General features: G+C 47.8%; 1 protein-coding gene and 1 long non-coding RNA gene across 4 annotated transcripts in view; one reads left to right on the top strand and one right to left on the bottom strand.

The window, feature by feature from the left end:
• The window catches only part of TET3 (tet methylcytosine dioxygenase 3), a 112,103-nt gene extending 108,833 nt beyond the window's left edge, over positions 1 to 3,270 (bottom strand). The window contains exons 1-2 of one of the 3 annotated variants that reach the window (XM_055401122.2): positions 2,783 to 3,270; positions 53 to 779 (exon numbers count right to left, since the gene is read on the bottom strand). In XM_055401122.2, coding sequence (XP_055257097.2) covers positions 53 to 355 — 303 coding nt within the window. In that variant the 5' untranslated portion in view covers positions 356 to 779; positions 2,783 to 3,270. Of the gene's footprint in view, positions 1 to 52; positions 1,329 to 1,577; positions 1,735 to 2,782 lie in introns of those variants that run through there. The other 2 variants (XM_055401120.2, XM_055401121.2) reach the window with 2 other exon arrangements.
• On the top strand, positions 905 to 19,664 carry LOC148776242 (uncharacterized). The gene is made up of 5 exons (XR_016038622.1): positions 905 to 1,022; positions 15,966 to 16,061; positions 17,446 to 17,690; positions 19,306 to 19,403; positions 19,528 to 19,664. It is a non-coding gene; the product is annotated as an uncharacterized LOC148776242 (long non-coding RNA).
• The last annotated feature ends 8,276 nt before the right edge of the window (positions 19,665 to 27,940 follow it).

Here is a 27,940-nt window from a genome sequence, read left to right as displayed (position 1 = left end):
AATGCAGCACCCTCAAGGAAGGAACAGGGCTGTCAAGCAAGACCCAGCTTACCTCCTTGAGAAGCCCCACTTTTTTCTTCAGCACCTCACACTTGCGCAGTTTGCAGATTTGGTGTGTGCGGCGGTTGGTACAGCTGGTGCAAGCCCCACAGTTTTCCAGCCGCCGGCAGGGCTCACAAGTACCACACCGTTTCCGCTTCTTCCGCCCATCTCCACCCCCTCGGAGTTGAGGTTCACTCCCGGCCACTGGAAGCCCAGGCCCCTGGTAGCCCGCTACCATCACCTGGCCCTGAGGGAAGTCATAAAGGCCTGGCAGGTCCGGCTGGACTGCCAGGGGCACCTGAAACTGACTCATGACGTTGCCAGAGGTGGGGGCATAGGTGCTGGGGCTGCTCCACAGTCCAGCTTCCTGCCTGCAAAGGCCACCAACAAGTCCTTCTTCCTAAAGCAGTCAAAATCTACAAAGCGAAGGCAAGTAGCTCCAGGCTGCGGGACAGGCACCTCTTCTCAAGCCCTCTTCACCTCCTCTGCAGCAGTCTGACAGGACTCAGTTGGGGGCCACTCTCCCACCTGCCGGGGCCCGGGATCTGGGGGAGGACATCAGCGGCAGTCCCCAGAGAAGGGATCATCTTGGCTGGGTGGGCTCTTCACCCTCACCCACCCTAGGCCCAGGCATGAGGTGAGCAGGTGGGTGTGTGGGGGAGGCAGGGTAGGGTGAGGAGGTTCTCCTCCAGCTTTTCCTCTCCCGGGTCAGAATGATGGAGAAGGCAGCGCGCAGCCTGGAAAAGAGACAGAAAGGGGAAGCGCATCACTCGGGGCTGGGGGACAACTTTCACTCTTCCTGTTACCTCTTCCTGCTTCTGGGAAAAGAGAAGTTGGGGGAAGAGGACGGGCTTGCTCTCATGAAATTCTGTGCAGAACCTCTGGCAGGGCACACTGGCACCCGCTCCCTGATGGGGCAGGACGAGGGCCTGACGGGGTGCGAAGGAAACCTGGACGGCGAATTTAAGGGGGCGGTCAAGGTGAGATGTCTAAGAAAGTTGTCCTTCTCCCCACCCCCACGGGCTTGGGAGAGTTTTGCCAAAATTCCCACACGCCCCTCACTGGAGGTCGCTGGGCCTTCCCCAGGGGAGCACAGCTTTCAAAATAAAGTTTGCCGAGAGCTTCACTCGGCGGGGCTGCCCGGGCGCCCCGGGCACTGAGGCGGCCTGGAGTGGGGCGCGCCCGGGGTAGCCCGCGCCGGCCGCCCAGCCAGCGGGCCGGACCCTGGAGGGCGGCCCGCTCCAACCAGGGGGCGCGGGGAGGGGGGCGCGCTCCGGCTCAGGCCCGGCCGCGCGCGCGCAGCCGCTCCGGCTCCTTTGTTCTGGGGCCTCGGCCGCTCGGCTTCGGCGGCTCCGCATCCCCCGCCCCGCCCCGCCGCCCCCGCCCGGCTCCGCCACACTGTGACCCGCAGCGCCCCCGCCTCGTCTCCCGCAACAAAGTAGCGGGGGCCCCCCCGGACCGTGCCCTCCCCTGCGGGCCCCCCCCCGGCCTCCCCTCCCCCACCCCGGAGCCGGAAAGGCACCGACTGCACCGACCTGCCCGCCGCCTCCGGGGCGGAGCGCACAAAGGGGCAAAGTTTCCCGGGCCGCGCCGCCGCCACCACCGTCGCGGCCGCCGCCGCCGCCGCCTGGGGCGCCCGCCTCCTGGAGCGCCTGGCCCGACCGAGCTCGGCGCACGGAGCCCCCCGCCCGGGCCGATGAGGGGACGGCGCAGGAGGAAGGAAGAGGCAGCGGCGGCCGCGGCGGCAGCAGCAGCAGCAATGAAGGCGGCCGCGGGACTCCCCGCCCCCCGCGCGCCGCGGCACGTGCTCGCCCGGGGACTCCCCCGCCCGGGAGGGCGCGCACGTGCGGCCCCGCCGAGCCCCGCCGGCCCCGCCGCCGCCCCCTCCGCCGGGCTCGGGGCTGCGCGAGGGGGGGAGTGCCGTGGAGGGGGAGGGCACGGCGCGGGCGGTCCCGAGGCGGATGGGGGCAGGGCCCGGCCCGGACGCCGCGCCTTTGCACCTGCAGTGCCTCCCCTCCCCCGCGGCCGGTCCTCCCGGGACCCGGCCGCCCTCCCCGGGTTGGCCGCCCCCGCCCTCCGGCGTTCTGCAGCCGAGCGGGCGCGGCGGGCGGCGCGGGGTGGGGCACGCGGACCTCCCAGCCTAGGCCCTCGCCGAGCCGGACTCGGTGTCCCCACTTCCTGCCACTCCCTGCGGGCCGAGCGGCCTGGGACGGCCCCGGTGCCCCTGGGAGTCCTGAACTCCGGGCCCCACTGACCCCCCTCTCCTGGCCGCCGCTCGCTCATTCCGAGGCAGGACAATGGGGGACATCGCGCGTTTGCGTACCGAGTCAGCCTAGCGGGCAAGGAGGGGATACCCCGCGAGCAGAGGCCAAGGGCCAGCCGGCAGGAACCTTCGCCGGGATCGCAGCCAGCGCCCTACCCAGGCGGACCCCGGGGCCCTGCCATCGCGAGCCTCCCCTGCGCCGCTCTCGGCTCTTTCGCGTCGAAAACAAAGGCTAATCCGATACCCCCGCCCTGCCTCCCAGAGGAGGGGGAACGGGCGCGTAGCGGAGGGTAACCGAGGAGGACAGCGTTCAGGAGGGGCTCGGACAGCCTCCGAGGGGTCGAGCCCTGTAACCCATCGCAAAGACTTTGAAAAGTCACCCCGGGCTGTTTTCCAGTCAGTGGGCAAGGGGCAAGGCGTAAGAGTATTTCTAAGTTGCCGAACTGCCCGTTCTCTCTGCTGCTTTTTTCCTCTCACCTGTTGTGCAGACCAAGTTGAAATTCCAGGTTAGATTAATTCAGCTCCACCCATCTGGCCACACTGCCAGGCTGGTCCCCGAAGCTACCTTCCACCTACCTGGGTTGCTGGGGAGAAGGGTGGGTCTCTAACACAACACACACACACACACACACACACACACACATACAAACACAGGCAAGTCCTGGCAGAAACATCCACGGGAGGACTGGCCTGACCAGTTTGGGCGGTGTTCACCGAGCCAGGTACCTGGCAGGAGTCACCACTGGGCTGAAGCTAACAACTCAGCCAGAACTGGAAAAAGAGCATTCGGCCGCTTATTTAGAAGAAGAAAAAAGCAATTGATCTCAAGCAGCGCTGTCCAGAAAGCCTTAGGCGGTAGGAGAAGCCCGCGTTCTGTCTGGAGCTTCCCTCCCCACAGACCTGATTTTGACAGCCTCCTCCAGTGGCCAGGTTGTCAGCTCTGGGGAGGGTGGTGAACATGGCTGCAATACCTTCTTCCTACTCTGGCCTTTGAGAGTAGGAAAGAATTTCTGTTCAGGGAAGTTAAGACTGGAACTGAGAAAAGATACCAGTGGAGTGTAATTTCCAGTCAAACAGAAGAACAGTTTGTGGACTTGTAATTGTTTTTAATGTAATGAATGTTTAATGTTTTAAATATTTTATTTTTCGTAAAACTTATATATATTAAAGAAAACACAAGAAAACTAGAAGACAGAAATAACCTCAATACAATATTTAACCGTTTGCTATATTTCCTTCCAGCGTTTTCTGTCTTTAGAGTATTTCCTTTTTTTAAAAGATGGCTGCACTCACACTGGTTATGCAATTTGTTGTCCACTTTTTACTTAACACTGTATTGTAAGTATTTCCCTATTTGATAGACAATCTCCAGATAGTGTGACAATGAAGAAGGTGGCTTAGGAGGTAGGGAACTGTGGGTTCCAAACCTGGCTCTGGCAGGTAATAGCAGAGTGACCTTGGACTCATCAACTCTGAAGGAATCCATATAAAATACTTAACATAGTGCTTAATAAATAACAATTATTGTTAAATCCATATAACAACCTTGTGAGGTAGGTCCTATCTTGAAACCCACTTTACAGGTAAGGAAGTAGATTAATTTGCTCAAGGTCACTCAGCTAGTGAATTGTAGACAGAATTTGAGCCCGGCATCTTTCCTCTTGTTTTCTATCTTGGTGAATGGCACCAGCAATTTACTGTGCCAGTTCACTCTTCACCGGCTATATATGGAAGAGGCATCTCACAAAATCCTCTGGCTTAGGTAACAAGGTGGATGCGGGCCCCATTCACCAAGATAGAGTACAGGAGGCACGGGGGACATCTGCGTGGAGCTGAGGAGGCTAGGCTTGGGCTGGAAACACATGTGGGCCCCAACAGGGAGCAGCTCAGGAGGCCTCACGTTTGGAGGAATGGACGTGGAGAGTGAGAGGAAAAGGCAGCCAGGCCAGCGCCCTGGCAAACACCAGCTCGTGAGGGACAGCAGCTGACAAGAGGCCAGCAAAGAAAGGAGACAGAGGAGCAACCGGAGAGGTAGGAGGGAAACCGGCCTGCCTACCAGACAAGCTCCCAGTCTCCCTCTGGAACCTTGTATTTGAGCAGTCTTATCGCTCAATCCGTCTACCTAACCCTTCCCACTTTAACCCCTTCCCAGTTTCTCCTTCTACCTGCCAAATTCCCATTCATTCTGCAAGTCTCTGCATAAATGCCAGTTCTTATATTAAACAGCTTCCGGCTCCTCAGACTCCGAGTCCCACCCACTCTCCCTCCCCAGAAGTTTGACGCTGCCTCCCTAGAAACATCCATCTTACCTGTATCGTAATCGTTTGCACATTTCCCTCCTAGTTACTATAAGCCCTTGGAGGGTTGGGACCCTGTCTTTTCACCGTTGTAACCCTAAACCTAGACACTCAATCAATATGTTTTCAATGCAGAAACGAGGTCAGGAGAGCCTGATGAATTAAATATCCTGGTAACATCGAACACCCACAGGCATCCGAGGTTTATTCCTGCTTGCTTTCAGGAACCCTTCAGGGGCCCCTAAGATGAAGTCCAAATTCCTCAGGCCCTGCCTTCCCAGGGCTGCAGCCTCCTGTGCTGCCGGGTTACTCCTACTAGACCAGCGCTCAGGGCAGTAGAAAAGCTGGGACCGCCGTGGAGGTGGCCAGTGAGCCTCTCCGTCTCCAGGCAGCCTAGAAGCTAAGTGCAGTCCCTGATGCGTAGCGTCACCGACACCTGGGCACTTGTTAGAAATGCAAGCTCTTGGACCCCACCCTAAACCTACTCAGGCAGAAACTCTGGGAGTGGGGCGCAGCGCTCTGTTTTAACAAGCCCTTCAGGTGTTGCACCCTCAACTTTGAGAAGCGGACGAGAAGCTACTTCAGCACCTAGGCGCCGGCTAAGATCACGCCGGAGGCGCTTAGAGGAGGCGGACCCAAGAGGAGGCTCCATTTATAAACCTGCTTGGCGGGCCCCACCCCTAGGGGCCGAGGGCTGAGACTTTTAGGCAATCGCTCAGATATGGTCAGGACCTGGTTGCGCCGCTGGCCGGAGGGCTAGAAAGGGAAATACCGTCTGGAGAGGGAAAAGCCTAAAGGACTGCTGGCACTACATAACTGGCAGGGGGCGTTTCGCTGGAGGGGGATGGAGGTGGGGCTGGGGAATAAGTAGGGCTTCCAGTGATGAACTGAACTTAATTCAGCACTGAGCAAAGGACACAGGGGTATAATTGGATGTGCGCGCGCGGTTCTTCCGGAAGTCACTGCGGGGAAGCGCCACTGCTGGGTGTTTGCCCAACCAGCAAATGATTGAATGTGACTGACCTTCTCTGAGGCATTTGACACCACTCCTTCCCTTTTAGGTAATAAGCAGTTTGTCCTATTTGAAGAATGAGCTTTGTATTATGGGACCTTTTGCAGAAATGTAAATACACTCCAATGTCCACACTTTCAGTTCAGTTCAGTTCAGTCGCTCAGTCCTGTCCGACTCTCTGCGACCCCATGAATCACAGCACGCCAGGCCTCCCTGTCCATCACCAACTCCTGGAGTTCACTCAAACTCATGTCCATCGAGTCGGTGATGACATCCAGCCATCTCATTCTCTGTCGTCCCCGTCTCCTCCCACCCCCAATCCCTCCCAGCATCAGAGTCTTTTCCAGTGAGTCAACTCGTGGCATGAGGTGGCCAAAGTATTAGAGTTTCATTTTAGCTTGATTTTAAAGACCGAAGGCATTGGGAAGTTCATTTTATGTTTCTTCTTTGGTCATGTGATGGTTAAAAACATTATCAACTTACATTTGCAAAGAACTTTCCTTTTGCCTTTCCATACCCTTTCTCAGTCTGTCAGAAGAGTATACCAAATGTGCAAATGTAACTTTCCTTTTCTTTCTATGACATAGTTATTATTATTATATGTGTGTGTGTGTGTTAGTCACTCAGTCGTATCTGACCCTTTGCGACCCTATAGACTGTAACCCACCAGGCTCCTCTGTCCATGGAATTCTCCAGGCAAAAATACTGGAGTTGGTACCCATTCCTTTCACCAGAGGATCTTCCCGACCCAGGGATTAAACCCTAGTCTCTTAAATAGCAGGCAGATACTTTACTATCTGAACTATCAAAGAAGCCCATTGTTACTATAACCGTTTTCAGATAAGGGAAGTAAAGTGAAGTCGCTCAGTCGTGTCAGATTCTTAGTGACCCCATGAACTGCAGCCCTCCAGGCTTCTCTGTCCATGGGATTTTCCAGGCAAGAGTACTGGAGTGGGGTGCCATTGCCTTCTCCAGGGGATCTTCCCAACCCAGGGATCGAACCTGGGTCGCCCGCAGTGCAGGTACACGCTTTACCATCTGAGCCACCAGGGAAGCCTAGGCCTCAAAGAGGTAATTTTTCCAAGGTCATCCACTACTAAATGGCAAAATTAGGCCTACAATCTGGGACCTTTGAAATTTGCCTAATAGTGCTTGGGCTATTGCGGGGGAAGAAACTGGCATTTTGCTCTTGGTGAAAGGGAGCTTTGTTAGTGGATTGCTTTTGGACGTGCACCAGTTAGTGTGACATATGTGGAGTATCTAGACTATGCTTTTGAGTAACCCAGCAAATGCTTTCATTTTTTTTTAAATTAATTACCGGCTGCACTGGGTCTTCGTTGCTTTGTGCGCACTTTCTCTAGCTGTGGGGCCTACTCTTGGTTTCATTGCATGGGTTTCTCATTGCATGGCTTCTTTTATTGCAAAGTACAGGCTCGAGAGCATGGGCTCAGTGGTGCACGGGCTTAGCTGCCACACGGCATGTGGAATCTTCCTGGACCAAGAATCAAACCCGTGTCCCCTGTATTGGCAGGTGAACTCTTATTCACTGTGCCACCAGGGAAATCCTGCTTTTGTGTTTTACAGCTATTTCTGTGACTTCATTTTGAATTTAGGTTCAGTCAAATAGACCCCTTGTTCTACTCTTACAAAGAACATGCAAGGGTCCCCTTCATAATGGAAAAGAGATTAAATAACCTAAAAATATTCCAACCTAAGGGGACTGGGCAGGAGAATGGGAACTTTGATTGACTCAGAGACTCAAGATGTTGAATACCCAACAGGAATAAAGGCCTTGGTGCCCCCAAACCTTGGTTTGACTGCGTGTATCAATCAGGATCAGCTAGGCTGTGGTAGAGTAACAAGCAATCCCCAGGTCTCATTGGTCTGACACAGTTTTATGTCTCCATCATGAAATATGTCTTCTGGAGATCAACAGGAGCTCTGTCTTCCATAGCCACCTAGGAACTCTGGCTGCTGCAACTAGGCATGCTGCCTTCTCAACTCTGAAAGCAGGAAATGAGGGTGGGGCAAACTGAGTGTGAACTCGTAAAGCATTTACCTGGAAGTAACATAGATCACTTTTGCTCTGATTTCATTGGCCAAAGCAAGTCACAAGGGGACAGGGGAATGCCATAGGTGCAATGCTTTCATGTGCCTGGAAGGAGAAGCAGGTTAATACTTGGTTAATAACCCTAATAGCTAATACATGGGGAAAAGTATGTGTGCGTATGTGTGAGATAGATGTGTGTGCACTTGAGGCATGTGTTAATGCAATGAGTTCTGCCCATTTGTAGAGCATTTCTGCTGCCTAGGGACATATACTTGAGATTTCCACTCTAATGGTTTGTCATTCCTCCCACTATGCATGTTCAGAGATTTAGGCTAGGGTAAAAGAAACCTGAGTTGAGGGAAGCATGGTGGGAGAGGTAAATGACAGGAGGGCAAACTCAGTAGAAATTAGTGTGTAAATAGAAAAAGAATCCAGAAAAGGAAGAGATTCAGGGTATGTGTGTCATTAAGGGCCTGCCTCATAAAGAAAACTACTAAGACAGCATAGCTTTGGCAGAAGCATTTCCTGTTTCTTGCCATTCACTCCCCCTCATCCTTCCTGGCTTAACTCAGGTGGCACTCCAGGAAGCCTTTGATCTTTCAAGATTGAGCCCACCAATCACATCTTGAGTGGTTCTGTCCCATCCACAGTGCGGTGGACAGGGACTATATCACGCCCAGTGCCAGCTGCAGTCTGGGGTCTTGGAACAGAGGCAGAGAAATGAACTGGAAGGCCGTTGGAGGATCCCAGGTGACAAAAAGCACAATGGTCTCCCTTAGGGTAGTGGGAGTGGGGTACAGAGAAGTATGTATAGGAGAGGTTTTCAGTTCAGTTCAGTCGCTCAGTCCTGTCCGACTCTTTGCGACCCCATGAACCACAGCACGCCAGGCCTCCCTGTCCATCACCAACTCCCAGAGTTCACTCAAACTCATGTCCATCGAGTCGGTGATGCCATCCAGCCATCTCAATCTCTGCCGTCCCCGTCTCCTCCTACCCCCAATCCCTCCCAGCATCAGACTCTTGTCCAGTGAGTCAACTCATCGCATGAGGTGGCCAAAGTATTGGAGTTTCAGCTTCAGCATAAGTCCTTCCAGTGAACACCCAGGACTGATCTCCTTTAGAATGGACTGGTTGGATTTCCTTGCAGTCCAAGGGACTCTCAAGAGTCTTCTCCAGCACCACAGTTCAAAAGCATCAATTCTTCGGCGATCAGCTTTCTTCACAGTCCAACTCTCACATCCATACATGACCACGGGAAAAACCATAGCCTTGACTAGACGGACCTTGGTTGGCAAAGTAATGTCTCTGCTTTTTAATATGCTATCTAGGCTGGTCACAACTTTCCTTCCAAGGAGCAAGCGTCTTTTAATTTCATGGCTGCAATCAGCATCCGAAGTGATTTTGGAGCCCAGAAAAATAAAGTCTGACACTGTTTCCACTGTTTCCCCATCTATTTCCCATGAAGTGATGGGACCAGATGCCATGATCTTAGTTTTCTGAATGTTGAGCTTCAAGCCAACCTTTTCACTCTCCTCTTTCACTTTCATCAAAAGGCCTTTGAGTTCCTCTTCACTTTCTGCCATAAGGGTGGTGTCATCTGCATATCTGAGGTTATTGATATTTCTCCCGGCAATCTTGATTCCAGCTTGTGCTTCTTCCAGCCCAGCGTTTCTCATGATGTACTCTGCATATAAGTTAAATAAACAGGGTGACAATATACAACCTTGACGTACTCCTTTTCCTATTTGGAACCAGTCTGTTGTTCCATGTCCAGTTCTAACTGTTGCTTCCTGACCTGCATACAGGTTTCTCAAGAGGCAGGTCAGGTGGTCTGGGATTCCCATGTTTTTCAGAATGTTCCACAGTTTATTGTGATCCACACAGTCAAAGGAGAGGTTTAGGGAATCAAATAACAGGAAGGGACTGATTGGAGGAGAGGTGGCAAGGAAGTTTCTGGAAGAGTAGCAGGGTAGACGGTAGCATCAAGGGGCCCAGAGGAGGAGCAGGTTGCCGCATAAGGTCAGCAAGGACATGTTCCATTTGGGGCCCCTGTGGGAGTAGTCCACAAAGAAACCTGGAAGCAGTGCACATAGGGGCCGGGGTTCAGGAGTGGAGAGTGACTGCACCCAGCTCCTAGATCTACCTCTTGGTTAAACGTCAACATTGAATCCTCAAACAGGGGAGGAAGCCACAGAATATATGTGTGGTATAAAATCATGAAATTCCTGAATTACAGATTCTGAGAATCCAGTTAGAGAAGAGCAAAGGTTTCACAGAAGGAGCTGAGCCTCCCTAAAAGATTGGCTCAGCTTCCACCAGTTTGTCTCACTAACTATTACTGTATGTTCCTCCCATCCCACTTCCTGCTGAGCGGGGGCCTACTTGTCCCATTTGAGACCTGAACTTGATATCAATTCCTTTCGTCCTTGAGACACCCCTTCCCCATATCCTCTTATGGGTGAAGGTCAGGCCCCATTTGCTCGAACTGTGCAATGCAGGGGGACAAATGCTCAAAACCCCTACCAGAGACCACATTCTTCCCCTTCAGCCATTGCGATTCATAGGTGCTCTAAAGATTGAGAAGCTCTGCCTTATTAATAGAAGTCTGCAAGGACTAGGGATAAGAAGGTTAGAGAGAAAAAGGACACAGGTGTCCCTCAAGCTGGGCAAGGCCCTCTTAGAAACACCTGCACTAATGGATCCAGTCATTCCAGTCACTCTAGCCTCGTTCCTGGGGAGCTGTTCTGTGTTCCCAACGTTACACTGTTGATCTGCTAAACCAGGCAGGGGCTATCAGCTTCTGTCTCAGTGTTCTCGCCAATCTCTAGGACTGTCCTAATGGTGGCATGACTCGGTCATCGCCTACATCCACCTGATGATATTCAGGCATCTCAAACCACAGTCAAACTTGAATTTGAATATCCAGCCTTTGGAAAGCAATCAAATTATTTATAGTGAATCAAAAGCCTGTAAGAGAGAAAATGAACGTTAAGGCAAAAGAAGCCACAGGAAACAAACAGATTGGCCATTCAAACAGGGATGTGCACCTAAGTAAGGTGAAGGGCACCTAAGCGGGTGAAGGGCACCTGAGTAAGGCAGTGGTGGGCACTCAACAGGGCCTGCCCAGAACCACAGGCCCAAGAGGAGCCTCAGAGCTACTGGAAAAAGGAGGAAGAAGAACAATTCAGTACGGGAAGTGTGGACACACCCCCTAATCCCCACCCCTGAGTTCCTGGCTTACAGCACAGATTTACAAGCAGATGCTGATCTCTGTAGAAAAGTCAATGAGTAGGGTTTCTGGAGAACATCTCTGGTGCCTCTTGGCTGTGAGAGCCCTCTTTGGACACAGGCAGGTGAATTTCTTCATGTGTATGCCAGAGATGCCAGGTTTATCTACTGTTTCCTTTGGGCTCTCCTGGGAGCTGGGCTCCAATATCAACACCAAAAGGAAACCTTAGGATTAGGGTTGCCAGATTTAGCAAATAAAAATACAGAGCATCCAGTTAAATTCAAGTCAGACACAAGTTATCAGTGTATGTATGCCCCACGTATTACATGCCAGAGCAAATCTACCCAGGATTAGAGTCTGTACTTGAGGGGAGTGGGCACAATAGAGGAATAGGGTTTGGCCTGAAAGAAAGTTTCTACCTGAGGCCCAGTTTCTATCCTAAGATCCACCCTGTTTTTTAATACAGAGTGGAAATGGGCTTTTGTTAGTTTTGGGGTGGGGCAGTCTTAGTTTGCTTTTTAAAAGTTTTTTCCTACAAAGTAGGAACTACCAACATGTTTGTTTGTTTTTTTTAACATGTATTGGTGAGATGGTTCAAGGAACGTATACAATTAAAGTAGTTTGGATACTTTCAAGTCTGGTTCCTATAGGAGATGGACTGTTTCTTGTGTGAAAGTGTTAGTTGCCAGTCATCCCCATGAACTGTAGCCCACCAGGATCCTCTGTCCATGGAATTCTCCAGGCAAGAATATTGAGTAGGTAGCCATTCTCTTCTCCAGGGGATCTTCCCCACCCAAGGATCGAACCCGGGTCTCCTGAATTGGAGGCAGATTCTTTACCATCTGAGCCACCAGGGAATCCCAGACTGCTTCTTAGTCTAGACCAATAAAGTCCTGCTTAACCAGAAAAATTGCTCTTACTTAAGCAGGCATTTATTCCTTGAGATCTGTAGCAAAAAAATGAACTATTTACCTGATCAAGCAATCAAAGAGTATTTCTAAGCATAAAATCAGTGAATCCTTCTGCATGTCAACAACCAAAGTTAAATTATAAACTCAGGGAAAATACAAAACAAATAAAAAGAAAAAGTGTTATAGAGTTGGTATATAATAAAAAAGACACCCACAAGGAGGGGGAGAAGGCAACACTCACAAAAGAAGAAATGCAAATGACCGGTAAAGATATAAAAAGTCCAGCATCATTAATTATAGCAAACTGACAGATCACAAAATGAAAATACAGTTGACCCTTGAAAATACAGGAGGTTTGAATGAAGCAGGTCCACTTAACCTGTATTTTTTTCAGTAGTAAGTACTATAGTTTTGGGCTTCCCTAGTGGTTCAGCAGTAAAGAATCTGCTTGCAATGCAGGAGATACAGGAGACCCAGATTCAACCCTGGGTCAGGAAGACCCCCTGGAGGAGGAAATAGCAACCCACACCAGTATTCTTGCCAAGAAAATCCCATGGATAGAGGAGCCTGGCAGGTTACAGTCCATGGGGTCACAAAGAGTTGGACACGACTGAGCAACTGAGCGCACACACACACACACACGCACGCGCGCGCGCGCACACACACACACACACACACACACACGCAGTACTATAGTATAGCGCCATCTGTGGTAGGTTGAATCTGAGGATGCAGAACCAAGGCTACAGAGGGTTGACTAGTTTTTGACTATTTTGTGATTTTGGACTTACCAGAGTGTCAGTGCCCTAACCTCCCCCCACCCCGTGTTGTTCAAAGGTCAACTGTACTCAATTTTGTAAATATTGTTAACAGTTTTCATCCCCAAGATATGCCACTGATGGGATCATAAACTTACATGCCCTTTTGGAAACAATTTAGCATGCTTATCAATAATCTTCAAAATGGTTACACCCTCTCAATAATCCCACTTCTAGGAAAGTGGGGCACAAAAATCAAGGTACAAGAGTCTTCATGGAAGGCTTATTTATAACAACAAAATTAGGAACAACCTAAATGTCCAACATTACAGAATGATTAATTCAAAAGATATAAGCACAGTATAACATGATGCAGCTATTATAACTTCATTAACTTAAAAATTAAAATTAAACACAAGTTAATTATAGAAAAATAAGAATATAAATAAGCAAAAAGAAAAATCTAAGAAGAACCTGCATTAGTCCAATATTAATCACCGTTAACACTGTGGACTATATCTTTAAAAAACTTTTATGCCTTAATATTAAAATAGTGTTTTGAAAAATATCTGGGAACATTGGAAAATATTTACCATATGAAGTCAAAACAAAATAATCAGTATACATTGAACTATTAAGAATGTGTAAGTAAATATGCATAAAGATTGGAAGGGAATACATAAAAATATTAACAATGGGTCTCTGGATGATTTTTGTTTTTCATACTTTTCTTCTAAAATTTCTACAACAAATGGATATTAATCCTATAATTGAAGAATACTGATAGAAAACTATTTCTGTAAAAAGACAAGTGAACCTGCCTGAAAGCAGGTTGTTGAGAGAGCAGGATGTAAATAATGACAGTTAACAGAATGGTTTTGACTTTCACACTGGAGTTGCCTTGGGGAACTTAAGGAGGCCATTGCCTGGGCCCTGCTGCTTCTGCTGCTGCTGCTGCTAAGTCACTTCAGTCGTGTCCGACTCTGTGCGACCCCATAGACGGCAATCCACCAGGCTCCCCCGTCCCTGGGATTCTCCAGGCAAGAACACTGGAGTGGGTTGCCATTTCCTTCTCCAATGTGTGAAAGTGAAAAGTGAAAGTGAAGTCATTCAGTCATGTCTGACTTGTAGCGACCCCATGGACTGCAGCCTACCAGGCTCCTCCATCCATGGGATTTTCTAGACAAGAGTACTGGAGTGGCTTGCCATTGCCTTCTCCATGCCTGGGCCCTACTCCCAGAGATTCCAGTGGGATGGGCTGAGCCACGTCCTGAGCTATGCCCTTGGCAATATCTGATCACTCTTGGGTGGGTGTATAATGCGCAGCCAGGCTGGGAAGCACTTGCATAAGCCATCACAAGTTTCCTCAAGAGTTAGGCCACTGAGGTCTGGTGGAGGAGGAGCTGCCGGTCCTCTTCAGGAGGACCCAGGTAGCCTCTCTAGCTGTGTGCTTTAGCTGAGTCATTTACCTGCATCTTAGTCTATCTGTAAAATGGGGATATTTAATGCAATGTTTGGAGTCTGGCTTCAAGGAAGGAATAAATGAGAAAGTGCTGTGTGAAATAGAAAGCATATAGAATGTGCTCTTTGTGAGATCCTGGAAACTCAGATGATAGCAATTATCTTTGATCAATGAAATATCCTTGGCAACTCAGGAATTCATGCAAATAGACAGGTTTACTTCTAAGCTATATCAGTCTTGTAACTTGATTTGATTCAGAGGTCCTATAGGCAGGTGCTGTCAAATGTGGATGCCTGGGGCAGTCCAGGCCTGAGGGCTCACGGGCTATGGACAGTAGCCAATAGATCAGAGTTGGTTCAGACCATTTGGTCATCTTGCTTTGAAAGGTGGCTGGCCTCTGGAAGCTAAAATCTTGTTCTCATGAAAATGTGCCTACACCTTTTACACAAATACCCAAGACTGCCACCTCAAAATAAATGTTCTCATCTAAACCATCTCCTTGGGAGATTATGTGGCTATTGCTTACATGTCTTAGTAATTCCTCTTTTGAGACTGGCTTTGTCTAAGATACATTATTTTCTCAGTATTTTTCAATCAGTGAATTCATTCACCATCCTTTAAAGATAAGTTTAACTTTAGAAAGCAGTCAGAAATATCGTTCAGAACCAAACCTGACAAGTAAGAAGGTATTCAAGCCTGCTGCTGCTGCTGCTAAGTCACTTCAGTCTTGTCCGACTCTGTGCGACCCCATAGACGGAAGCCCACCAGGCTCCCCCGTCCCTGGGATTCTCCAGGCAAGAACACTTGAGTGGGTTGCCATTTCCTTCTCCAATGTGTGAAAGTGAAAAGTGAAAGTAAAGTCGCTCAGTCGTGTCTGACCCTTAGCGATCGCACGGACTGCAGCCTACCAAGGTAAGACTATTTTTATGACTCTTAAATTTCTTTTAATTTGCAGGTTCACTGGCGACCCACTCCAGTACTCTTGCCTGGAAAATCCCATGGACTGAGGAGCCTGGTAGGCTGCAGTCCATGGGGTCACGAAGAGTCGGACACAACTGAGCAACTTCACTTTCACTTTTTACTTTCACGCATTGGAGAAGGAAATGGCAACCCACTCCAGTGTTCTTGCCTGGAGAATCCCAGGGATGGAGGAGCCTGGTGGGCTACTGTCTATGGGGTCGCACAGGGTTGGACACAACTGAAGCGACTTAGCAGCAATCACCATTTGTTTGTTAATGAAATCAACTCATTTTCCCTATAGAAAATGAGTATTATGTTCTTGTCATAAATTTAAGGCACTGTTTCCGTGTTCAGCTAGTTGGCTGGAGGCCTAGAGAAGGTCTGGAGTTATACCCAGCAGGGTAAGTGAATATAAAAGAACTAGAGTTGCTTTTCACAGGTTTCCAAGGTGGTACAGTGATAAAGAATCCACCTGCAATGCAGGAGACACAGGAGATGTGGGTTCAATCCCTGGATCAGGAAGATCCCCTGAAGGAGGAAATGGCAACCCATTTCAGTATTCTTGCCTGAAAATTACCACACGATCACAGAGAGTCAGACACAATTGCGTGACTGAGCACACACAGAACTGATTTTCATAATGATGGATCCAGGAATCAAAGGTAGACAAGGGGAGAATGAAGGCAAAAAAAAATTATAGAGAATTAAAAAAAAAAAGTAGTGGGGTTGGTGGATTAGAGAAACCAAGGTGTTAGACAGGAGACTATTTGGACAAAAATGATAAGAGGAGGGTTGAAGAGAAAGACAAGTAGTGCCAAGACTTCAGCGAATGAGAGGGAGTGACTGGGAGATGGGAGATCGCTCAACTGTAGAAACAAGGAAATTCAGCTTTTGAAGAAAGAGGAACAGTAGTTTGAGTGAAGACAGTTTATTTTTTAAATGAAGCCATCACTTTAAGTGTGTGTCTATCTTGCTCTCCAGTGTTATTCCCAGCACCCCCATGGCACAGTCAACAGAGTCTTCTGAGTGGTAAACAGAGCCTGGTTCTCTACCGGGACCCAGAAATTGACTCAGTAGGTAAGTCTGAAAAAGGTTTTGAACAAAGTCGCCTGTTTGGGATTAATAATTTCTAGCTTTTATGCTGATTAGAAATCTGTCCCTTTCTTTCGATAAGTATGCTGTGGGTATACCTTATGCATTTGACTAAGGAGAAAATGGTGCGGTTCCTTCCCCTTATTGGGGCTAATACTGGATTTGGTCTCCTAAGACAACACTAATCAGCAAAACTGGGCAAATCCAGGCAGTTTTGGAATTATTTTTCATGCCAACCCAATCCACAAAACACACAAATGTGGTATTGTCAATAAGGACAATACCCAAAATACTTTTTCACAAAAGAATTTCAAGACACTGACATGAATTCAAATTAAGACTTGCAGATTAGCCGAGGTCCACACCTCCACACACTAATGAATTTGAGAAGTACGGAATAAAGCAGCTCAGCCAGGACTGAGGGCATCGCCTGTGAGTCAGAACTCCTGAGTTGGTTTTGCTCAGCGGGTAACTAGCTGTGTGGCCTGGGGGGGCAGAGGGGACTTCACACCCCACCCCACAACCCCGGTCTTTATCCATCAGTGATCTCACACTCTAAAAGCCATCAATCCTAAGAACAATGAAGGAGGACAGGAAGCACGGAGAGCAGGTTGCTAACAGCAGGCACCCTGCCGGCAGGGCAGTGGAGGGAAAGCTGGGTGCTGCCGAAAGAGCGCAAAAACAGACTCTGCTGAGACAAGTCCCTGCTCTGAAGGAGAAAGAAAGCCAAAGACAGAGCTCAATTGCTCCTGGCAATGCAACTGTTTCCAAGAAGGGAATACACAGGTCATCTGAGGTCAAGTTCAGGGAACGCAGCCAGCCGCCAGGCGGGAAGGAAGCTGCAGTGAATGCCCGCCTGCTCTCCCAGCCCTTCACCTTCTGAACACGAGTCTCGCCCCAGCCCCTTTGCCAGGGTGCCTCAGGGACCTCGGAGCCTCCTTCCAGACCCCAGCCACTTGGCTCGGGCCTTGCGGCCGCCGCCCATACTGAGAGCTGGGAGAAGCAGGTGCGAGCACCCGGGCGGTGTGACCGGTCGAGCGCTCTCCTGAAAGCCTTAGAGTTGGTCGTCCGCTGCCGTCCTCCTCCAGCCTCACGGCCTCCCCTCCCCTAGACACAGGATTCTCTCTTAGCTCCCTGCCTTTGCCGTTGGTGTTTACCCCTAAGTCATTCTCATCACAACTTTTGCTCTGAAAATTCTGCTATCATTTAAAGCCCAGCTGGAAAACCATGTGACCCATGAAGCCCCATAGCTGGAAGTAGCACTTGTTACCGTCTGTTCTGCATCACAGGTGGGTCATGTTGTCTCGCCCAGATTTGAAATAGCATTGTATCCACGCCTCACCATGGCATCATGTGACTTCCCTCCTAGATCTGTGCTGCCCACCTACCTACACATCTTTGAGGTTCTGCCACCATCACACCCCTCACCTCACCCTTTGAGGCTCAGCTCTGAAATAGACTGTGAAGGACCTTCCGGCTCTCCCCATCTCTCCATCCACACGGACGTGCTGGCTCCACATTTTGAGTGGCTACTCAGTGCCCAGAAGTTTATCTCTGGTATTTCTAATCTTTGGAACATCTCTGCAAAGTAGGTGCAGAGTCTCACTTTCAGAGGTAAGAGAAGAAGCTCAGAGAGGTTAAGAAAGTGTCTGAGTTGCACTGTTACCTTGTGGCCCAGCCAGGATGGGAACCCAGGCTTGTGACACCTGAACCCAAGCCTTCCTTCCATTCCCTGCAACTTCTTCATTCACAAGGCAAATATTTTGAGCATAAGACTGTTAGGACCTTGAAGATTATCTTTGTTTTCAATGCTGGAAGCCTAAGGTGTCATGACTTGCCCAAGGTGACACAGTTTCTTCCTACCTGCTTTCCTCACCTCTCCCAGAAACCATCTGTCAGCTACAGTGGTCCCTAATACCAGGTAACATACCCTGGGGTCCCCAGTTGCAAGCCATCTGACACAACTGCCTGGCAGCAGGGCTCCAAATTAGACAGGAGAGGATGTTGCAACAAGTTCAGAGTCACAGCTGTACATAGTAATAATATCCCAAGTGACAGTCACTTAGCATTTCTTTCTTGTCTGAGGAGGGCAATCCAAAGCTGCTGCTGCTGCAGTTTTACTAAGTCAGGGCCTGGGCCACTGCTTTCTCCTGAAGTTCCCTCCTCAAGGGGTACTCATGGTCCCCAGTGGCTCCAGGATCACCTACAGCAGGGGTGCTGCCAGAAGAATCCATGGACTCACTGCCCATCTTCTGTTCCTGCCATTTTCTCTAAGGATCTCCCAATCACATAATCTAGTCTAGAGGTGGATAAACTGCTCGGACCTAGCTGGGAGCTGGCCTGGGACTTGGCAAGTTTGTAGCATGTAGCTGGGAGCATAAAGGGGTAGGGGTGGGGGACAGTTCATTGCTTAGTCCAAGGGGCCCTTCTCAAGCCCAGTCTACTTCTTTCCATCCGTTAAACATTTATCAAGCTACTTATACCTATATGCCAAGCACTGGAAAGACAAGGAGGAATAAGACCCATTCTGAGTTTATTATAAAGAGACAAGGAAACAGATCATTTTAATGCTATGTGGCAAGTGCAACAATAAGGTATATGCAAAAGTCACTCAACAGGAGTAATATGCCAGACCCCTGACCCAGCTGCGGGGCAAGGGGATCAGCTGAGGTTCCTGAAGAGGGTACGTGCTGATGAGATAGATGAGAAATACTAGGAGGGATGTTGTTAGCTCCAGATGACTGGCTGGATGTTGCGGATGAGTGAGAGGAGAAGTTGGCCGCTCCCGCTGGCTGCAGAAATGATGGGATCTTCTCACTGATGCCTGGTGCTTTCTGGCCTCAGAGCAGGTGGTTGCTTTCCCACTGTTGCTCCCAAAGACATGAATTTGGGCCCTTCATTCTCTCAGAGATTTAACCCAGGTGCCCTCAGGGGATGAAGTCCCCCTGACCCTGGCCTAGCGTATCAAATATAGGAGCACAGTCAGCACCGTACAACCTCCAGGCCAGATTCAGCTGGCATTTCTCAAGCGTCACCCGAGTCTGACAGTCCCTAGGAGAAGCTCTGGCTCTAGAAAACCCACCTGTAGTGAACACCTACCACCTTGTGAAGGGCCGCTGTCTGAGAACGTTCTGTGTTTGGGGACTTACCCACCTTGTTTGAAGGTAGAACCCACCTCTCACAGTGAAGTTGAAGACTCAGATACTGTTTTTCCCACACTCTCTTGCAGGTACTTGGCATATCAAGTGCCCGTGGCCTAGATTCTAGGAGTCAGTCAGCTGTCCCTACCGGAGTCAGGTCCCTGAGAACTTTCTGTGACAGCAACAGGTGTGTGTGGGGGGTGGGGGGTGGGGTCACATTCTCAGCACAGCTATGGTGGGCCCTCTGAGACCTTGCAGGTGATGGGCCCTAGGGCTTCATCAGGTTCACAGTAACTTGCTTCTCATTGCAGTTGAGGACCATGATGGAGTCTTTGGCTGTCGTCAGTCCAGCAGAGGGTTGGACTATGGCAAACATGGGGCCCAGGAGAGCATGACTTTGTTCATAGGACAGTGAGTAAAACCATTGAGCTGGCACAGAGAAGTCTTTCACAGAGGCAGGAGAAGTTGAGGTTGGAGGACCTCAAAATCCCATTTAAGGAACCTGGTCATCACCTTGTAAGGAGTACCAACATTTTTGAAAAATGAACTTATCCTTGGGAATAATTTTGGATTTACAGAGAAGTTTCAAAAACGCCATAGAGTTTCCATATATCCCTCACCCAGTTTTCCCTAGTGCTAACATCTTACAGTGTATGGTACATTTGTTAAAACTAAGAAGCTGACATTGGTACATTACTATTGTTCAAACTCCAGACTTAATTTGGATTTCACTAGTTTTTCCACTAAAATTTTCTTTTCTATTCCACATTCCTCTCCAGGATACCATTCTGCATTTAGACACCAACCTTTTTAAAGGAGAATATTAACATTATTAAAGGCATTTTAGGAGAACCATCTGACAGCAATGGTCCAGTAAGTGAGATAGGAAGGCATTCCAGAACCTTTGAACTTCCAAATACATCCCACTGCGCAGCATCCGAAGGGGCTCACCACCCTGAAAGTGCAGTTGCCAGGAAGAGGAAACCTGGGCCACTGGGAGCATCTCTGTGCCTGTTCAGGGCTCAGGGGCCAAAGATATATTTAGGATACACTTGGGAGCCAAAAAAAGAAAACTCCTTCCTTGGGAATTTTCTGGCAGTCCAGTAGTTAGGACACCAAGCTTTCACTGCTGAGGGCCCAGGTTCGATCCCTGGTTGGAAAACTAAAGAAAAAAAAAAAAAAGAGAGAGAGAGTGAGACACCTGGGAGCCTCCACCTAGCAGCGCTTCAGGCTAGAAGGTCTTCCTGCCTAGGCACCCAAAGTTGGCTGATAACCCAGACAGGCAGCCAAGGAAGTGCACGTTTGCCTTCTTCTCTGAAAGTCTAGACGTGTCTCCATTACAATTGAGTTTGATGTTGTGGAAAGAGAACAGGCTCTAGGATCAGGATGGCCCAGGGTTTGAGTCTTGACTCCACCACTTATTGTGGGACCATGTGTGAGTTACTGAACTTCTCTGAGCTTCGGTTTCCTCACTGATAATAACTGGTATATTAAACTTCCTTCATAAGATTCTTGAGAGGATTGATTAACATTTACAAAGTGTTCAGTAGGGGGCCTGCACACAATAGGCATTCAGTAATCAATTGGCTCCCTTGACAACAGGAGGGTGAGGGCTGAGCCCATAATTTTCTTGTATATCCTCAAAGTGCTTAACATTTGCAAAGCAATTCATACATTGATTATTGTGCTATGGAGCTTACAAACCCAATGACTTCAGAAAGAGCAGATTATGACTCCAGCTACAGCATTCATTTATTGAGCAAGTCTCTATTAGTCACTCACTAAATATCAATAAATAGGTAACTGCCAGGCTCTGTACTAAGTGACTAAGAAGGTTTGCGTCAAGAATGGCAAAGCCCAGGAGGAAGAGAGAACTTTATTCAGGTCTGATACATAGTGTGATATGGTTTAATAAGCAGAGGGCCCAAGGCACAAAGCCTGGCTGCTTGTGTGAGGGGTGAGGGAAGAGCCTCACAGAGAGAGGAGGAAGAGACTTGGGACTGGCAGAATAAGTAGGTCTTCCAGTAAAAAAAGAGTGAGGAAAAAGTGAGGGGGGAGAGAGGGAATTGTAATATGTGGGAAACACAGGTCATACTGTGGAACCTATTAGTCTTGTATGGAATGAGTGGTGGGAAATGAGATTATCAAAACATGGCAGCTGGAATACTTCTGCACAGGAAGGGCTGTGTGGGGGTGGGGCCCGAGACCCAACTGGAAGCTGCAAGTAACCACTGTTTTTTTAACACATGGTTTAGTTGAGAGGAGGGCTTCCCAGGTGGCTCAGTGGTAAAGAATCCGCCTGCCAATACAAGAGACAGGAGACCCGGGTTTGATCCCTGGGTTGGGAAAATCCCCTGGAGGAAGAAATGGCAACCCACTCCAGTATTCTAGCCTGGGAAATCCCATGGACAGAGGAGCCTGGTAGGCTACAGTCCTGGGGATAGCAATAGGTCAGATACGACTAAGCAACTGAGCACACACACACACACACACACACACACTTTAATTGAGGTATCTTGGGAAAGAGATGATTACTGGTAGTAGTGATGGGCAGGGTCTGGGCAGGGAGTGGGCATTCCAGCCACACCTGGCATGCCCATGCAGGGAAGGAGCCATGTAAGTGCCATGACAGAGCAGGTAGAGTGAATGAGTCAACCGCAATATCCACTATACCTGCGACTACAGAAACAAACCAAGGTGCAGAGAAGATCTGCACTATTTTGGAGATGAACAGGTAGACTTTGGTGAAAAAGGAGGGCATGATGATAGTTGGAAGGGGCAGAGATGACTCCAGAGAGTCTGGTGAGTCAACTAGGTGAATGGAGAAGCAGGAGAAGTGGATTTTGTTAGCTCAGGTTGGGGGTGGGTGTAGCGTGTGAGTGGGGATGAGATGCTGTCTTGTACACACTGAGCATAATGGATTTCCAGGTCATGATATCCAGAGGTTAATAAAGCTGTAGCTTTAGAAGTCCTCTTCCTTTCTGTAATTTGCTTCAAAACCATGTGTCAAAACCAGGCAGGTAGGCTGTAAGTGAAACAGAATTGGCTATGAGTAGATAACTGAAGTGGGTGAAAAAGTAGGAATTAGCTCATACTAAGGGGAAAAAAGCTGCCCTGCCATTCATCAGGCTGGGAGGACAGACATTGGTAAGGCTAGCTACAAAGTCACCATGAAACAATATTCCCCCCAAGGGCACCTGCAGCTAAAGTGTCATAACCCGCTCCCCCCCACCGCCTCCTTTGTGTGACTACTGCTTTCTGACTCACTGGGAAACCTTGTTCTCTAAAATGATAGATCAGAAACTTTGCTGTTTGAAATTTTATCAGTAAAAATGAAACACCCTTCTGCTGCCAGGAGGATCTAAGTCACTCTGACACAGGGAAGCAGTCTTGATTTGCAACCCAGGTTCAGAGCCTCAGATAAGGGGCTTCTGAACACACATTTCATGTTTAGCTTAACTCTGCACTTCCTAAGGAAATGAACCTGGGTCTAGTGTGCAGTTCAGACCAGGTGTTGACTCCTGCTTTGCTTTGAGTTTATCAAAACATGGCTTCTTTTAAATTTTACCTAAATTCTATCCTTACCCTAAATCCTGTTAACTCTTTGTCTGTTTGGTGAGACACCCCATAGTTTCTCTGGTATGTGGGTTCCTTCATTTGAATGAGTTAATAAATCTGATTTTGCCAAAATACAGGTCTGTTCCCAGTGATCTTAGGCTGACTGATTATGTCATGAGCTACTGGGATGCAGGAATTCTCTATACTATTCTATGGTAAATGATCCACGTTTTCCATAACATTTTCAAGTTTTTAAAAAGTCCTCACCCCATGTTAGTAGTGTGCACCATGACAGTGTTTGAGGTCTAAGGCAGAATAATGCCCCTCCCCTCAACGTGCAGACCCTAATTCCTGTCGCCTGTGAATCTTACCTCACTAGCAAAAAGGACTCTCAAGATGCAGCTAAGGCTAAACACCTTGAGATGGCAGAGTATTCTGGACTAGCCAGATGAGTCCAGTGTAATCAAGTGGGCCCTTAAAAGCAAAGAGCCTTTCCTGGTAGTGGTCATAAAGAGATGAGATGGTGGAAGAGTGAGAGATGCAACACTGCTGGCTTTGAAGAGGAAGGGGCCACAAGCCAAGGAATGTAGGCAGCCTCTAGAAAACCAAAAAAAGGTAAGGGAACAAGTTCTCCTCTAGAACCTCCAGAAAGGAATGCAGCCATGTAGATAATTTGATTTTAACCCAGTGAGACCCAGGTAAGAGTTCTGACCTTCAGAACTGTGAGATAATAATCTGTACTGCTTTAAATCACCTTGGTGGTAATTTGGTATGATAGCAAAAGAAACCAATGCAAGATCACCCAGAAGAGTGAGCAGAGACAGAGATGAGCTAAGGGTGCCTGGGGCAACACCAGCATTCAGACTAGAGGAAAACTAGTGAGGCAGTCAAAGAGACAGAAAGGGAGATACCAAGCACTGGAAAAGCCAGAGGAAACCAACAAAGGAAAGAGTTTCAAGAAGGAGAAAGTGGTCCAGAGACTGAAACTGCCTACTCTTTAAACTGACAGCTGAAGATTAAGTAGTAGTCTTTCAAAGTATATGTTATTTTCTTGCTTCATATTCCCAGTGATTCTTATATTTCTATATAACAAACAACTTTCACCTGAAACTATCACCTTCTCCCTCATGTTAAAAGCCTGAGAGTTTGAGAACTTTCACAACCTCAATTGCATTATAAACCCATTAATGTAATTATGCTGGTTCCAGAAGAGCAGGTTTTACCACATGGTAATGATCAGTGCAAAGAAATAGAGGAAAACAATAGAATGGGAAAGACTAGAGATCTCTTCAAGAAAATCAGAGATACCAAGGGAACATTTCATGCAAAGATGGGCACAATAAAGGACAGAAATGTTATGGACCTAACAGAAGAAGACATTAAGAAGAGGTGGCAAGAATACACAGAAAAACTGTACAAAAAAGATTGTCATGACCCAGATAGTCACGATGGTGTGATCACTCACCTAGAGCCAGACATCCTAAAATGTGAAGTCAAGTGAGCCTTAGGAAGCATCATTATGAACAAAGCTAGTAGAGGTGATGGAACTCCAGTTGAGCTATTTCAAATCCTAAAAGATGATGCTGTGAAAGTGCTGCACTCAATATGTCAGCAAATTTGGAAAACTCAGCAGTGGCCACAGGACTGGAAAAGGTCAGTTTTCGTTCCAATCCCAAAGAAAGGCAATGCCAAAGAATGCTCAAACTACCGCACAATAGCACTCATCTCACATGCTAGTAAAGTCACGCTCAAAATTCTCCAAGCCAGGCTTCAACAATACATGAACTGTGAAATTCCAGATGTTCAAGCTGGTTTTAGAAAAGGCAAAGGAACCAGGGATCAAATTGCCAACATCTGCTGGATCATCGAAAAAGCAAGAGAGTTCCAGAAAAACATCAATTTCTGCTTTATTGACTATGCCAAAGCCTTTGACTGTGTGGCTCACAATAAACTCTGGAAAATTCTTCAAGAGATGGGAAAACCAGGCCACCTGACCTGCCTCTTGAGAAATCTGTATGCAGGTCTGGAAGCAACAACAGACTGGTTCCAAATAGGAAAAGGAGTATGTCAAGGCTGTATATTGTCACCCTGCTTATTTAACTTATATGCAGAGTACATCATGAGAAATGCTGAGCTGGAGGAAGCACAGCTGGAATCAAGATTGCCGGGAGAAATATCAATAACCTCAGATATGCAGATGACACCACCCTTATGGCAGAAAGTGAAGAACTAAAGAGCCTCTTGATGAAAGTGAAAGGAGAGTGAAAAAGTTGGCTTAAAGCTCAACACTCAGAAAACAAAGATCATGGCATCCGGTCCCATCACTTCATGGCATCCGGTCCCATCACTTCATGGCAAATGGATGGAGAAACAGTGGAAACAGTGGCAGACTTTACTTTTCTGGGCTCCAAAATCACTGCAGATGGTGACTTCAGCCATGAAATTAAAAGACACTTATTCCTTGGAAGGAAAGTTATGACCAACCTAGACAGCATGTTAAAAAGCAGAGACATTACTTTGCCAACAAAAGTCCGTCTAGTCAAGGCTATGGTTTTTCCTGTGGTCATGTATGGATGTGAGAGTTGGACTATAAAGAAAGCTGAGCGCTGAAGAATTGATGCTTTTGAACTGTGGTGTTGGAGAAGACTCTTGAGAGTCCCTTGGACTGCAAGGAGATCCAGCCGGTCCATCCTAAAGGAACTCAGTCCTGAATATTCTTTGGAAGGACTGATGTTGAAGCTAAAGCTCCAATCCTTTGGCTACCTGGTGCAAAGAGCTGACTCATTTGAAAAGACCCTGATGCTGGGAAAGACTGAAGGCAGGAGGAGAAGGGAATGACAGAGGATGAGATGGTTGGATTGCATCACCAACTCAATGGACATGAGTTTGAGTAAGCTCTGGGAGTTGGTGATGGACAAGGAAGCCTGGCATGCTGCAGTCCATGGGGACGCAAAGAGTCAGATGTGACTGAGCGACTGAACTGAACTGAAGCCGGAAAGAAATGTAGCTGTTTTATGTGTTAATCCCAGTTACTTGACTCTGGGGCACCATCTAATACAAGATTGAGAACAGCCCACCCAGTCTGACCTGCCAGTGAAGACCTCATCTCCATATTTAAACACTTCCCCAGACCTACCCCTTCCCACATTCTTAAGAGTTCCAAACTTGTTAAAATAGTTACTCTCATCAGACCAGCTCAGCTACCAATTGGGAAAATGACAAATTGTTTCAGGTGAGACTGTTGACAGCTTTGATTATCTCAGAGAATATTTACATTCTAAAGGCAATGTTTACAAATGGAAAGAAACACTGTATTTGCAGATTTTCAGACTTTAAGTGTAGAGAGGAGAGCATTCTTAAAGAACAAGCTCATTAACCTCAATCAAGTTTTGTCAATCTGGGCCTAATGCCTCATTCTCACACGAAAGCCTTGGCACAGGACATTTTTCTCTGCCTAGATACTTCATTCTTCAGAGTAGTTGTCACTTTTGTAGGGGGCTGTCCCAGACTATGTTGGCTCCTTCTGCTAGGGGCCCCCACAGTACACCTGCACACTGCACATCTTTTGAAACGGTCGCTACACCTGCAACACTTGGTCCGTGACTATCACCCTCTCCATTAGATGACAGTTTCTGTGAGGTGAGGATGAGGTCTGCCTTGCGCTGTGTCCACTGTTACTTCCTGGTCTCTAGCATATACTCAAATATTTGTTGATGATTGAATAAATGAATGAAGTGTGCGGACCTAGTGCTCTTACTCCGGGTTTACAGGTGATTCCTGCATTAGTGGCTCCTGGAAACTTAAATGGGAATGCAACATTTGAGCCCCTCAGAGCTCAAGTACCAAAACCACTGACTTTCCAAACACACCTGATATCCTGTATTCATCCCTGATCTTGTCCAAAGCCCGAAGCGGCAAATACACACACAAACAAGTGGGACAGATTTTCCACATGGTGTCAAGCCTATTATTTGTTTTGGTATGATAATTCAATGGGAGAAAAGATTCATCTTTTCTACAAATAGTGTTGGAATAATGGGATATATGCATGCAAAAGAACGATGTTGAATCCCTTCCTTACACTCTACACAAAAATTAACTCAAAATGGATCACAGACCTAATCTAAGAGCTAAAACTATACAACCCTGAGAAGAAAACATAGCAGATATTTGTGACCCTGGGTTATTCAAAACTCTTAGACATGATGCCAAAATAAGTTGATAAAAATAAACTTGACTTCATCAAATTAAAAACGTTCATGCTTCAAAGGACACTATCAAAATGAAAATATAACCCACAGAATGGGAGAAAATATGAGTGAATTACCTATGTAAATGGAACTCCGGGAGTTGGTGATGGACAGGGAGGCCTGGCGTGCTGTGATTCATGGGGTCGCGGAGGGCTGGACACGACGGAGCAACTGAACTGAACTGATGGATTTGTATCCAGAATATATACTCTTACAACTCAACAATAAAAAGCCACAAAATACAATTGAAAAGATGGATTTGAATAGATGTTTTTTCCCCAAAGAAGATATACAAATGACCAATAAGTACATGAAAGTTATATTCAACATCATTAGTCGTTAGTGCAATGTTAATCAAGACCCCAGTGAGATACAGCTTCACTCCTATTTGGATGGCTATAATCAAAACGATAGATGGCAATGATGTGGAGAAAGTGGAACACTCTTACACTGCTGGAGGGAATCTAACACGGAATTTCGGAAGTTTAGCAGTTCCTCAAAAAGTTAAACGTGGAGTTATCATCTGACCCAGTAATTTCATTCCTCAGTATATACCCAAGAGAAATTATAACAAACGTCCACACAAAAACCTGCAGATGAATTTTCATAGCAGCGTTATTCGTAATAGTCAAAATGTGGAACCCTCATGTCCATCAATGGATAAATAAAATGTTATTTACAAAATACTTAGCCATAAAAAGGAATGAAGTACCGATATGTATTACAACTTGAATCTTGAAAACCTTGAAAATGAAAGCAGTCAGTCACAAAAGACGACATATTATGTGACTCTGTTTACATGAAATGTCCAGAACAGGCCAATCAGAAGAAATAGAAAGTAGACTGCTGATTGCCCAGAATAGGGTACAGGTGGGTGGCGACTGTGGGAAAGTGGGGGATCGAGGATGACTGCAAT

This window comes from Moschus berezovskii, chromosome 11, assembly GCF_049115385.1.
Source record: "Moschus berezovskii isolate FMDL1 chromosome 11, NW_MosBer_1.0, whole genome shotgun sequence".
Classification (NCBI taxonomy): domain Eukaryota; kingdom Metazoa; phylum Chordata; class Mammalia; order Artiodactyla; family Moschidae; genus Moschus; species Moschus berezovskii.
Note: the sequence above shows the minus strand (reverse complement) of the source record. Positions and strands in the feature narration are given on the sequence as shown.